Raw genomic sequence first — 15,029 nt, 5'->3', positions numbered from 1 at the left:
TCGATAATGTTACCAGAATAAGGTATCCAGCCTTATTCGTATACTATAGACCATTTTGGGTATTTACTAAACTTGATCCACTTTTATGTTTCCACATAAAGTTCATGTACTCATATAATACACATAGATCTTTAGTTTATTGGATTTAGACTTTACAAGTGCAATTCACATATTCAATAATAGTTTTATTAAATAAACGTCAATAACATCTTTACGATAATATAATATGTTTAACATGGCAAACTACGAGTTTTAGGACATACAACCCAACAACTTGTTTCTAAATAATCAGGATATTTGGTTCATTTGTTGATACATATAGTGTGCTTGTATGTCGTTATTGATGCATATAGGTATAGAATGATATCCTTCTACATTGATAATCATAAAGGATATCATTGATAGTTACTATCAGTAATATTTTCTATTGTTATCAATGTAAATGATATCGTTGATAGTATTTATGTATTATGTAATGTTTGGAGAGATGGGGAGATTGGAAAGATAGAAGCAAAAACTTGAGAAATGAAAGAAAATAAAAATAATAAAAATAATTTAGAGAAATGAAAAGAAAATAAAAAAAATAAAAAATTGGAGAAAGAAAATTTAAAAAAATAAAAAAAAACTGGAGAAAGAAAATAAAATTAGACAAAGGAAAAAGGAAAAAAAAGTTTTTCAAAAAAAAAAAGGAAGAAAGGAAAGAAAAAAATAGAGAAAAGGAAAGAAAATTAAAAATTAAAAAAGAAAATGAACAAGAAGGCATATAGCAAACAAGGGATGACAAAATTGAAAATTAGAAAAAAATTCAAAAGTTGATTAGTTAATACTTTCATATTTGCAAATATTTTAAAGATGTACTATATTTTTAGATTTTTTCTCCTTATTGTTCTATCTCTTACAAATATCCTAGAAGTTATGACCTTTTAATTTTAAGATCATATACTTAAACTAATTGAATTATGCTCAAATTAATTTAAATATATTTTTTCAAAAAATAATCTAAATGTGTGGAATGAGAAAATCGAATTAACAATATTATAAGTTTTATACTAAGTTAAACTAGGTTCAAGCTAGCAATCTAAATATATTACAAAAATGAAACTAGAAAAATTAATGAGTACTTTAAAAGAAAAAAAGAGAGAAAATTAAGCAATAAAGGTTACAAAATTAATTCATAACGTTGGGAAAAAACATAATGTAATGTAACACAAACTGAATTTTAATTTTTAATTCATAAAGTTTTGTTTTTAAAAAAGAAAAATTGGAGGAAGACACGTGTTAATTGGAGGGGTAAAATGGGTAATTGGATCTACCTTACAGTTTGTCGTAAAAGAAAATGGTTATCTTTGCAAATATTATACACACCCGCCAATTTCCCCCTCTTCCCATTTCACCCTCTTACGTTACCGTCTTCTTCTTCTTCTTCTTCTTCTTCTTCTTCTCGGATCTCACTTCCTCAGCTTCCCCATTTGAGAATTTTCCCTGCAACTCTCTTCCGTTCCGATCTGTCACCGGTTCTTCCGCCATGGCTCAGCCTCTTGTCAAGAAGGACGACGACTACGACGACGAAGGTGCTTACTCCTTGTTCTTTGGATTGCGATTACTTCCATCTCTCATTGTGCTTACGGAATTCGATCTGGTTTTTTTTGGAAATTTTGAATTAGTTTCATGGTTTTCTTACCTGCAATTTGTGTTTCTATTGTCGAACTTTGGCAGATCTCACTGATTTTGTCATTTTAGAGTTACATGTTGATCTAGTCTCTTGATCGTATTATGGATTTCAGTCTTACTTTAGTTTTTTGGATGTAGTATTCGTCTTCTTTGCGCGTGAATTGAAATGTATGTGTTTGTTTTATTGATGTGAATGGAATTGTTAATGTTATGCTGCTCCTGGTTGTAATTTGGTGGATTTACCTGCGTTCTGATGTTTTGATCTCTACATGTTGATCTATACCCATTTTGCCACTGTCTTCTGATGCTGGTTGGGTATTTCTTTTTTTCTTTTCTTTTCAGAGGAATATTCTCCGTTTTTGGGGATTGAGAAAGGTACTGTTCTTCAGGAAGCAAGGGTATTCAATGATCCTCAGCTAGACACGAGGAAATGCTCCCAGGTATATGTTTTGAACCAATGGAAATGGTTGATATTTTAGACATCAATTTTTCATTTCTTCCTAGTTTAGTTTTTGCTTTTCATCGCTTTTATGTCTGGTACTCAGGTCATAACGAAGCTTTTGTATCTTCTCAACCAAGGTGAAACCTTCACAAAGGTTAAGTTGCCTCTACTTCAATTGCTCATTAACGTTTTAGTTGTTTTTCTTCCCATATTATGTTTTCCATCTTACAAATGAATTGAGTATAGACAGACACGAGTTTTTGCTTTGTGTATTTTTAGTATCTCATTATATCCTTATTGATCTCTGAATTATTATAGGTTGAAGCTACAGAAGTGTTCTTTGGTGTGACTAAGCTCTTCCAGTCTAGAGATATAGAATTGAGGAGAATGGTTTATTTAATGATAAAGGAGCTCTCTCCATCTTCTGATGATGTTCGTACTTGTTTGATTTTATTTCATGAGTTTACAGTATATTGTGAATGCAGAAATACAAACTGACCATTCTTAAATTTTCATAATTGAAGGTTATTATCGTGACAAGCTCCCTGATGAAGGACATGAACAGCAAGAATGATATGTACCGTGCTAATGCTATACGTGTACTTTGTAGAATTACAGACGGTACCCTACTCACCCAAATTGAGCGGTATCTGAAACAAGCAATTGTGGACAAAAACCCAGTGGTTGCTAGTGCAGCCTTAGTTAGTGGGATTCATTTACTCCAGGTATCATCTAGCTGTGTTTAATGGTAACAGACAACCTTTTTACATGGTAATTCTATTTAACAATGTTTGTCTCGTTACTTAGACCAATCCTGAGATTGTGAAACGATGGAGCAATGAGGTCCAGGAAGCTGTTCAGTCAAGGGCACCACTTGTGCAATTTCATGCCTTGGGTTTGCTTCATCAGGTATGTCAAATTTAGTATTCTAATTTATTATGTGCTTACTACTTAGAATTCGGAGGGCATGTTTGGATTGACTTTCTAAGTGCCTAAAAATATATTTTTTTGCACATAAAAGTCAATCCAAACAGGCTAGGAGTTTTTAATTTTATTTCATCTATCACATTTTTCCAATGCTATTGATTTGTAGATTAAAGGCTTCAACTTAGAATTATTTTCATATTTGATGTGTTCATACTGCATATTAGAGTGGTGATTAGCCTGATAGCTTTAGCAGTTTTCTTACTAAAATTAAATTTGCGCCAACCATGACTTATTTAGGCTTCTTAAGCAACCCAGTTTTTTTCCCCTTTTCTTTTTTTGATGAGAAACAGTGTCAATTCATTTCCTTGAATAAATGAAACCACAAAAAGGCAATACGCCATGGGAGTTACAAAAAGAATTTCCAATGAGTACAGAGAGATGTGAGACTATAAGGGAAAAGTTTACCACCATGAGAGGGCAATAAAAGTAAGATGGTAATAAAGAATCAAATTCCTTCGCATTGTCAAGGAATCAAATTCCATTGCATAGTCGAAGATGTGTCGGTCGTGCTCCAACCACCACAGGCAAAAGAAGGCTCTGGTGAAATTTAGCCAAAGAACTTCCTTTTCTTTGTAGAATGGATGGTCCACAAGGATGAAGTCCAGCAAAGTCATTGGGGCCTGGCATAAAGCAATGGACCTATCTCCACAATCTTTACAGAATGATTCACCACATGGACGAACAAAGAGATGCAAGTCAAATTCACAATTTTGATAGCGAAAGACATGCAAATGGGGAGCCGACCAGAGTCATGGAGGTTTTCTTTAGATAATATCAGCCATTCTAATGAGCCATGACTAAGCTCCCTTAAGAAAAATTTTATCTTCTTAGGATAAGATCCCTTTCAACTGGACTGGCTGCAATCCTTTTTTAGATAAAGAGTGACAGAGAGATTTTTTGGAGAAACCATTCTTGTTGTCAGGTCTCCATAGCCAATGGTCTTTATGATTAGGGCAATTCATGTTTGGTAGGAGAAAAGACAGGCCAGCCCATTCAACAATTTCAGCATTAGTGAGGTTGCTTCAAAATCCCAAAACCCAAAAGCCTTCATCCATGTTCCAACATTCTACTACCGAACCATCTTTCTCCAAGGAAAGAGCATAAGTACAATGAAAAACCAGCTTGAGTGGGGAGTTACCAACCCAAGTATCAGACCAAAAATTGAAATAGTGTGGAGAAACCATTGCCAAATTCTTAAGTATTAAATCCTGCTGCCTCAAAATTTATTTTCAGGGATCCTTGGAGTAATTGAGCTAATGACAACTTGGCTTATTACCAAAATGTGTAGAGACATACTTGATTGCAATGACCCTCGTCCATAATGTGGCTTTTTCAGTGTAGAATCACCAAATTCATTTAGATATGAGGGCCTTGCTCTTCAACATAATGCCCAGAAGGCCCAAGCCACCATCAGATTTAGGGAGCTTTACCTTTTGCCAATAAATGCGATGAATCTTGCCATTTTCCTGTTTTTCATTCCACAGAAATCTATGAAAGTGCTTTTCACTAGTGCTAGAAGCCGTGGATGATAGGTAAAAGAGGGAGAGGCAATAGGTAGGAAGATTGTAAAGGGTGACTTGGAGAAGAGTACGCCGCTCACTTTGGAGATATAAGATTCCTTCCAATTATTTAGCCTCCTAACCATACTCTCGATGATTGGCCCCATGGGATACAGTTTGAGGGTTTCCATTTAGAGGCAGACCTAAGTAAGTGGCTGGCCAAACACCCAATTCGCACCCAAAATCAGTAGCAAGTGTAGTCAACATTGTTGACCCTAAAAATTCAGATTTGTGATGGTTAATACTCAAGTCGTATATATCTCAAAAGAGTGAATGGTGTTGAATAAGTTTGTAAGAAAAACTAGGTCTGGGAAGGAATAGTGTATCATGTCTCTGGCGAAGAGAAGGTGATTTATGGATAAATTGCCATTTCCAATGTCAATTGATGCCTCATAAGTAATCATATGGCTCAATACATCCAAAGCCAAGATGAATAAGAATGGAGATAGGGGGGGCCCTTTTTTCGATGGACACGAGAGGGTAATATTTTTTCCCTTGGTGTCCCATTAATGAAGATCGAGACGTTTGCCAAAGAGATGCAACCACATATCCATCTCCTCCATTTTTGACCAAAACCTTTGGCCCTAAGAATGTCATTGAGAAAGTCTCAATCCACCGTTTCAAAAGCCTTCTCAATATCAAGCTTAGTGATGACCCCCTTCTTCCTTCCCATCATCTTGTATTCCTCAATGAGTTTATTTGCAACAAGGGAGACATCAAGAATTTGTCTCCCTTTGAAAAAAGTGGATTGGTAATCTGTGATAGTGGATGGAAGAACTTTCTTAAGCCTTTTTGAAAGCAACCAAGCTATGATCTTGTAGAGGCAAGATGCAAGACTTATAGGCCTGAAAATTCCTCATGGTTTTCACATCACTTCTCTTAGGAATAAGGAAAATATTTGTGTCATTTAGGCTTGTTGATGATAACACTCTCAAATAAGTCTTGGAACACCCTCTTGATATTGACTATGAGAATGTTCCAAATCTTTTTATAGAATTTAGAAGTATAACCATTGGGCCCTAGAGATTTATTAGTACCAAGATCCGTAACCCCATGCCAACTTTCTTGGTCTGAGAAGGATCCCTCAAAATCTGTGGTTTATTAGGGGATAATAGGATCCTTATAGTCAAGGGTTGGTAGTGGACCATGCCTCTGCCTTTTTGTGTACAAACCCAAGTAAAAATCCAAACACTCAGCTTCATTGTCTCTGTCAGTGACCCAACTAGCTCTTGAATGTAAAGGAATCTCCACAATTGTGTTCATTCTTCGCCCATAAAACATCAATCTATGGAAGAACGTGCTGTTTTCATCACCCTTGATAGCTCATTTCAGTCCTGATGGCAGCCCCTCTCTGTTTTTGTTGAGAGATCAATACCCTCATTATCCTCGAGCAACCCAGTGTTTTAAATTAACTTCTTTTCAAATCTGCAACTATTCCAGTATTTCTACACAATTTTGCTCGATATAGAGAGCTAACAGTTTGTCTGCAAATTTTTGCCTAAAAACTTTGTTCTTTTTCCAAACATCAGTTGTAAATCCTACTATATTGCTGGATATCTCTGTTCGTCAATTTATTATTATTTTTTTTTTTTTGATTTGTAATCGTTATGTATTTCTGTCTCTAGCAATGCCACACAAAAATGGGCTGAGATCTGGTGAGAAAGTTTCTTGATAGCTGTATGATGCGCATGAAATTTGTTGAGATTGGACATTATAGTAATGATTTAATATTTGTGTGCATAATGGATACTATTGATCTCTGGGTTAGAATTTTAAATATATAATGAAAAATTATATTTCAAAACTGCAGATTCGTCAGAATGATCGTCTAGCTGTTAACAAGTTGGTTAGTAGCTTGACACGGGGCACTGCTCGCTCTCCACTGGCCCAATGTCTTTTGGTTCGTTATGCCAGTCAGGTGGGTTTCAGAATAGGGTCATACCTAGCACCAAATTTCTCTTTTATGTTAATGCATAAATGGAAGTCATGGAAGTCTTTTGCAGGTTGCTAGTGAGTCAGCTGCTAATAGTCAAACTGGGGACCGACCTTTATATGATTTTCTCGACAGTTGTCTGCGGCACAAATCAGAGATGGTCATCCTTGAGGCTGCCAGAGCTATTGCAGAACTAAATGGTGTGACAAGCAGAGAAGTTACTCCAGCAATTACTGTACTTCAGCTCTTTTTAAACTCTCCCAAGCCAGTACTGAGATTTGCTGCCATCCGTACTCTAAACAAGGTCCTGTACATTTGAGTCATGCTGTTTTCTGTAACAAGTTTAGTTTCTTTTTCTCTTAATAGATGGTTAGGCAATATGAATTTACTTGGCAGATGGAAATATGGAAGAGAACTATTTCTTTTGTTTTTGTGTGCCCCTTATTTAATTTATTTAATCATGGGATCTAATGTGGGTTTTTCTCGTATTTCTACTCCATTGTTATTACTACCTTCTTGACGTCAGTACACAAATAAACTTGTACTTTTACAGGTGGCAATGACACATCCGATGGCTGTCACAAACTGTAACATTGATATGGAGAGTTTGATTTCAGATCAGAACAGAAGCATTGCAACTCTTGCAATAACCACACTTCTAAAGACTGGAAATGAGTCAAGCGTGGATCGCCTGATGAAGCAGATAACAAATTTTATGTCAGATATTGCTGATGAATTTAAAATTGTAGTTGTGGATGCCATTAGATCCCTGTGTTTGAAGTTCCCATTGAAGTACAGATCTCTGTGAGTAAATATTGTTTATAATTTAGTGTTTGAATATTACATTTTTTGCTCTTAGATTGTTTTCTTTTCACTATAGTAATACACGCAAGTTTCTTATATATAAAAAAACAATATTATAATTTATTGGGTGCATACCTACGGTATGTAATTTACATTTTTTTTACACAATGCACTTACTAATGTGGTTTGTGTTTTTGTTATCATAGGATGAACTTCCTATGCAACATTCTCCGAGAAGAAGGTGGATTTGAGTACAAAAAGGTGATAGTTGATTCAATTGTGATTCTTATTAGAGATATCCCTGAAGCAAAAGAAAATGGTTTGCTTCATTTGTGTGAGTTTATAGAGGACTGCGAATTCACTTATCTTTCTACACAGGTGAATCTTCCATCATTATTTTGATAATTGGTTGAGAAATTAGATCTTCTATTCCTTCTAACGTTGTATATAAGTTTGCTCTTCTTGTATTAGATACTTCACTTTTTGGGAATTGAAGGTCCCAAAGCCTCAGATCCTAGCAAGTATATACGTTATATATATAATCGTGTACATCTTGAGAATGCAACTGTTCGAGCCTGTGCAGTGAGCACTTTGGCAAAGTTTGCTGTCATGGTTGATTCATTGAAGGTATTGTTTCTGTGCCACTCACTCCCATTAAAGTGAAAGTGCACGTTAACTTTTTACTGTGCTAAACTGATTGAAAATTTTCTAAAACTGTTACAGCCCCGAATATATGTTCTCCTTCGACGATGCCTTTTTGACAGTGATGATGAGGTGAGTCTATTATTTAACGGGTAACTACAATTAGTTTTTTTATTTATAAATATTGTATCAAATACATTTTAAATAATTTTTTAAAATTAGAATCTAATTTTTTAATCTACTACCAATCAGATATTTGAAAGCATAAAATACAACTTTGTTTTCATTAATTCCCTTGTTTTCAAATTTTTGTTTTCAGATTTCCTACCAAACAGACTCTAAGTTAATTGAAATGGACCCTAGCTCAAAGGGTTGCTCTAAGCTATGAGTTAATTGAAATATTACCCCCTTAAGGGAGATTTGAGCAATAAAATAGTGTTTTTGTCAGTCAGTCCGTTGTTGACCAGTGATCACTACGAATAATAGCCTTTCTCTAAGAGCTTGTTGAAGGATAAAGAGTGAAGACAAAGAAAGTATTCGCTATATTCTTAACACACATAAGGTGTACTATGATTTGAACCAGTTTTGTTCACCTAGTCGTAGCCCTACTATCTAATTATATGAAAATTAAGATCCAGTTTTTGGTTTAGAATGTCTTGAAGTATTTAACAGAACTAAACCTGGTTAACCTCGCTAAGTCTAATCATAATGCACTCTAGACTTATTCATGGGTGGCACCAAAAAGTTGCAATCATAAAGGGAAGTTCGTTAGCTCTTCCTTTTGTGAGCAATCAATAGGAATGATCATAAATAAGGTCTACAAGTTTTCAGTTGTCTAACTATGAGGGGTTAGACTTTCTTTAAGTAGTAGAGTTGAAGATAGGGTTGTAGCTAACATCTGCTTGCCCATCCGTATATCTGACTTGATGATATGTAGTTATGTTGGTTTATGCATAGTATAGTAGCCAGTTATCACGAACATTTGTTAAAAATTTGAGTCTTAATTACTGAAAAACATGAAAGAAAAAGAAAAGAAAATTAGGGGAGAACATGCAGTTGGTAAAATGCACATCCCTACATGATATACTATTCCTTGATCATTATTAAGTCATTTATCATCATATCTTGTTGTTACAAATTTTGCATTCAATGTTGATGCTGTGTATCTATCATCATTGTTATGGTGGTTCTATTGCTTTGCTTTTTCTTATTTGTTTGGATTTCAGAAATGAACTCCTTTTGCTTATTTCTATTTCTCTGAGAATATGAACTTGGTCTTTTCCCTGAACAAATGTGCAACTATGGACCAATTGTTCGCCGCAGGTTCGTGATAGGGCAACCCTTTATCTTAAGACACTTGGAGCAGATGGTTCAATTCTTGAAAATGAGAAAGACGCCCAAGAAATTCTTTTTGGCTCTCTAGACTTGCCACTGGGGAATCTAGAGACCAGTTTGAAAAATTATGTAAGGTGTTTTAACCTGGTGTTCTTAAATTTAGTTTACCACAGTCACTCTCTCATCCTCATTGCATATGGGCACAGGAACCTTCTGAAGAACCTTTTGATCTTGATTCTGTACCTAAGGAGATTAAATCCCAGCCACTTGCTGAAAAGAAAGGCAGTGGTAAAAAATCAAATGGGCTTGGGGCTCCTCCCATTACCCATGCTTCTTCCGTTGATGCTTATGAAAAGATGCTTCGCTCCATTGAAGAGTTTGCTGGCTTTGGGAAGCTTTTCAAGGTTCTTTCATCAGTCATACAAAATCTTATATGCTAGTCTGCCATGTTTTTATTCTGGGAACTTCTTTGTTGTCCTTGCAGTCATCCGCATCTTTGGAGCTTACAGAGGCAGAAACAGAGTATGCTGTCAATGTTGTCAAGCATATTTTTGATAGACACGTTGTCTTTCAATATAACTGCACGAATACAATTACTGAGCAACTACTAGAAAATGTAATGCCTAAAATCAAATGCAACTTTTTGTTGAACCACCCAGAAAAATGCTTTTATAATATTGTCTACCTCTGCAGGTCAATGTTATTGTGGATGCCTCAGAAGCAGAGGAATTCTCGGAAGTGGTATCCAAGCCACTCAAATCTCTTCCTTACAATTCTCCTGGGCAAACCTTTGTGGCATTTGAGAAACCAGATGGAGTCGCTGCAGTTGGAAAATTCTCAAATATGTTGAAGTTCATTGTCAAAGAGGTATGGAATTTTTCCGTATTTCTCATATTGTGCAGCATCCTTCTCTGGTGAAGTATTTTAATTAATTTTGAACAAAGCTTAGTCTCTCATTTAAGCTCAATCATTTTGTTGTGCAAGTCTTTGTTAGTTCTTTGTTATCGATGGATTTGTGAGTTCTATTATGGCATTTCACTGTAAGAATGAATGTACAGATGTTAGATGAACGTTTTTGTTTTTGAGACACCAAATTTCCATGTTCTGCTGCTATTTGTAGTTATATGTCCAAATGTTGACTCTTCCTTCAAAACTTCTTTTCATCCACATCACATTTGTATGGAGAGAATTTAATGCTCGTAAGCCCTTGGAGATGTACTTTTTCATCAATAATTAAGCATTCAAATAAACTACCACGGGATATCTTATTCTCTATTTGGTCTTTCTAGACTGATTCATCTTTCTTTTTCTTTTTCCTTCTCCTTTATACTTTCTGGAAAAAGATTGATCCGTCTACTGGCGAGGCAGAGGATGATGGTGTTGAAGATGAATATCAGCTTGAGGATGTTGAGGTGGTCGCAGCAGATTACATGTTGAAAGTAGCAGTGTCTAACTTCAGGAATGCATGGGAAAGCATGGGTGAAGATGGTGAACGAGTAGATGAATATGGATTAGGTCCAAGAGGGAGCTTGGCTGAAGCTGTGCATGCTGTCATAGACCTTCTAGGCATGCAGCCTTGTGAGGTATGTGCATATGGATTTATGTCGTACGTGCATAAATATTTCCATCTTATGAAACTCTTCTGAATAATTGAACAGTACAATTAATGTGTAAACATTTGGGAAAACAAGTTAAAAAAATGAACTGTTATTAGCGGTTCAAGACCTTTCTGTTTACGATGTTTTTCTGAACTGGTGACAATTAACTGCTTTAGCTACATGGTAACAACATTAGCAACTTGGGTGTTTTTTATGGGTCAATGTTAAAAATGAATGTTGAACCTATTCGAAGGCATGGCCTACCTTTTGTTTCATATCTTTTCCCTCTGCTGCCCGATGAAGTCAACCTATCCATTTGCTCGATAATTTTGGTAATTAAGGCACTCATTTTGTTTTTGGTTTTATGATTTTGAAAAATATGCTTGTTTCCACCCAAATCTTTTTTGGTAAGTTTTCCATGTTTCTTAAAAGCATATGTAGATGCTAAGCAACATTTCAAAAACTACGTTTCTTAGTTTTTATAATATGTTATGGTTTTTGAAAAACATGTTTTAAAAGTTGGTAGTAAAGCAAGAAAACTATAATTAGAAGTAGTGATTCTAAACTTAGTTTTCAGAAGTAGAAAACAAAATAATTATCAAAGATGTAATTTCTGTTTTTTGTCTCTTCGTTTCATTGTATCCCAGGGTACAGAAGTTGTCCCAAGCAATCTGCGGTCACACACATGTTTACTATCTGGTATATTCATCGGAAATGTGAGAGTACTCGCTCGTCTCTCATTTGGTCTCGATGCTTCAAGGGAGGTTGCAATGAAGCTGGTTGTTAGATCGGACGACGAAACAGTCAGTGATCTCATTCACGAGATTATCTCCAGCGGCTAAGCCCGTCCAGTCCCTTGTCGGAAATTCTTTCTCAAGTCTTGCTGTGGATCAAAGGTTGTCGGTTTAAGAAAGATCAACCATGAAACCACTTCATTTTTGGGCGTTAGCCTTCCAGGTTTACTTTTCATTTAGCTGTGTTATTTAGCTCCATTATATTTCAGCTAAAGCATCATATAGTATAGTCCAGTCCATGGGAAGACTTAACTCCTGCTGTGTTAATTATGACCCAACCTCTACTTTGTCAGCGTATTTTTTTAATCCTCTTTTTAGGTCATATGTTACCTGGAAGGGGCAGATTTCATTCGTTGGGGGGAGCAATCAATTTGCTTCACAAATATATGTAAGACAACGCAAATATATCTTGCCATTAAACCATTTTTCCTTACTGTTGAGAAAAGTACATTTCAAATCTTCAATAAATTTCGTTCCGAACTTAGTTACTCTTTGAATTATACGCAGCCAAGTGGTTTCTGTTCCAAATAAGATTTGGCATAATATTCTCGATTGTAAGAAAGTCGATTTTCAGGTACTTGGTCCAAGGAGTTGGAGTTGGGGAGTTGTGAAATTCACTACTTGTTTGATCGAAGGAGTTCGTGAGCCCCATGACTAAAAAAACATAATTTCTTATTCTGTGGGTCTCACGACTTATAACTCTTTAAACTTAAATTCATACTTTATGGACAGATTATGCTACAAGTATTTGACGCATTTACTACCTAAGTGGTTCTACATCAAGAACTTTGAGATTAGAAGATTAATTCCCTTGTCCATATAGTTTCCTCTCATTTTGGAGAATAATATATTTTCTTCAAAACTTATTATAACTGCAATATTTCTGGAAAATAAAATTCCAAGAACGGGCCAAAAATGCTGGATTTGATTGTGGGTAAAATAATCTAAGTTAAAAAACACTTTGGTCATTGAACTTTAATTTGTAACGCTATACTTCTTGAATTTTAATAAGTGATAATAACGATATAATCTCTATACTCTGAAATTTATAACAATTTAGCTTCTATTGTTATTGTGTAATGAAGTCTTAGTTTATAAATAATTTTGATCACCGATCAGTTGATTGAGTAAATGTGCCAGCAATTTTATAAAATTCTAAAAATGTTTTTTACAAGGGGCAAAATCACTATAAATTATTAAAAAATACCAGAATTAAATTGTCAGAGATTGAATTATTACCAGTTTGAAATTACAATGACTAAGAAATAAAGTTCAAAGAATAAATCATTTATATCTATAAAAGTTTAGAGTCAGTTTTTTTTTAATCCACAATTAGTCCAGTTGGATTAAAGTGGGCGTTTTTATAATTGAGAAATATCAGATATAGTGCTCGCAGTTGGATGAAACACTGGTAGATTCGAAGGGAAAAGTACTACACAATCTCAATATTCATTATATCAAAACAAAACATAAAGACGTTTGGGACACTGAATTGAATTATAAAGTCTAGAATTGATATCTGTGAAGTTATGAGTATCCGGTATAGTTTTTGTAATATAAAAAAATATAATTTTCTAGTGGTTATTTTTGTTTACTTAACTTTTTGTTTAATTTTTCAATTGCACATATCTTTTTCCAAATTTTCAACACTTAATTGAGATGTAAACTTGAAACTTTCACATATATTTTACAATTTATTTACATATAATCATTGTTCTTAAGGTAGACAAAGAATATTGTTTCATACAAACAACAAATTAGAATATACTTTCATACTAATGGAATGTATGAGTGTACTATGCACAAAAAAAAGATCATCAACGGGTTCATGGCTTTTTATGGTCATCTTATGTCAAATTATAAGTTAGGGTTTATTATACATGTATGTTGGTGTTTGGGATGATAGAGTATATAAAGGCGGACAATTCGAGTTTGTTTGGATTGTCTAGGAAAAAAATGTTTTCCAAAATGTCATTCACATTTAAACATTTTCTATAAAAACCGTTAAAGATAAAAACATGCAATGTTTCTATTAATATCAAATTACTATATAAGTCAACTGTTAAACACTACGAACTAATAATTTCAATTTTGTATTTAAAAATACCTTCATCGGCCTTTTTATTTTTTTATTTTTTGTTCTTTTGAGTATATGCTCGGTTGAGTTGGTCATTACTGTTAGTTGTTAGAATTGATCGATAGAGTTGGAGGACGGACTTGGTCGTTGGAGTTGGAGTTGGATCATCAAAGGATGGCTGTTGGAGGAGGTACCCTAGCAAAGTTGGACCTCAGAGGTGATCACTAAAGATGATCGTCGAAATCGTTTTTCACCAGCTATGGTTTTAGAAGTTTGGCTGTCGAAGGTGGTCATCAGAGTGTGTCACCAGAGTGAGGTGGCGGTAGTCGCCAACAGTGTTTGTTGCTGAAGTTGGGCGTCTGGAGGTGGTCAATAAAGTTAGGCCGCCAGTCGTGGGAGCATATCCCTAGAGTGAGACAGCAATAGTCGTCGACATGAATTGCTACAAAAGTTGGGCGTTGGAGATGGTTGCGAAACATATCATTAGAGTTGGTCGACGATGGCTAGCAAGTGGAGTCATTGAAAATATTAGAGTGAGGGAGAGAAAGAGAGAAAGATGAAGTTCCCCGATAAATGCGCAAACTTCAATAATTATCACTATTGAAATTGGTAAAATTGAGTTATTTACACCGATTTTGAAGTTGGTAGACCCAACACTGAATTAGGTTAAAAACTCAACCCAACTCAAATCTATTGAGGTTTACACATGGTTTAAGAAACACTTGGCTTTCCACATTTTAACTAATTCTTACTATCAATTTGCATGTAATAGGGAAACAAATACATCATTCAAGAAATGGGTCTAAAGAACAAAACTATGGAGAGAGTTACCAGGAGAAGAACGAAAAGTTATTCATTATGTTGAAAGTTTTAGAAATTGAAGAATCAAAATGAGGTAGAAGGTAGAGAAGAAACACACTAAGTGGTTCGATCAAGGTAAGACCTAAATCCACTGTGTAACCAGGAGGCAAACTTTATTAATCAAAGTATAATTACACAAGTTTTCTTGACCCAACTCTCTTAGATTTAATGCCTTTTATAGAGATGAATATTAAGAAACTCGTTTTATAAAGAATCTTTGAGTGGAACCGGATCGTCCAAATCTCATTTCGATTGAAACAAACATTTACAGTGAACAGTACAGATTATGCATCAAAACATAAATTACAACATGCTTTTGAACTAGA

At 34.9% G+C, this 15,029-nt stretch overlaps 1 protein-coding gene across 1 annotated transcript; it reads left to right on the top strand.

Annotated features, from left to right (window-relative positions):
- The first annotated feature begins 1,348 nt into the window (after window positions 1-1,348).
- On the top strand, window positions 1,349-12,262 carry LOC120088470 (coatomer subunit gamma-like). Its single transcript, XM_039045803.2, has 18 exons — window positions 1,349-1,571; window positions 2,014-2,111; window positions 2,217-2,267; window positions 2,432-2,545; window positions 2,638-2,838; window positions 2,921-3,022; window positions 6,470-6,577; window positions 6,663-6,896; window positions 7,146-7,396; window positions 7,603-7,774; window positions 7,868-8,023; window positions 8,120-8,170; window positions 9,362-9,502; window positions 9,580-9,777; window positions 9,858-9,989; window positions 10,067-10,240; window positions 10,717-10,956; window positions 11,619-12,262. The coding sequence occupies exons 1-18, from the start codon at window positions 1,526-1,528 to the stop codon at window positions 11,811-11,813; spliced, it is 2,664 nt and encodes an 887-aa protein (XP_038901731.1). The 5' UTR covers window positions 1,349-1,525; the 3' UTR covers window positions 11,814-12,262.
- The last annotated feature ends 2,767 nt before the right edge of the window (window positions 12,263-15,029 follow it).

This window comes from Benincasa hispida, chromosome 10, assembly GCF_027475165.1.
Source record: "Benincasa hispida cultivar pf3 chromosome 10, pf3_genome.v1.1, whole genome shotgun sequence".
NCBI lineage: Eukaryota > Viridiplantae > Streptophyta > Magnoliopsida > Cucurbitales > Cucurbitaceae > Benincasa > Benincasa hispida.
The sequence above is the reverse complement of the archived record's forward strand: the minus strand, read 5'-3'. Positions and strand labels throughout refer to the sequence as shown.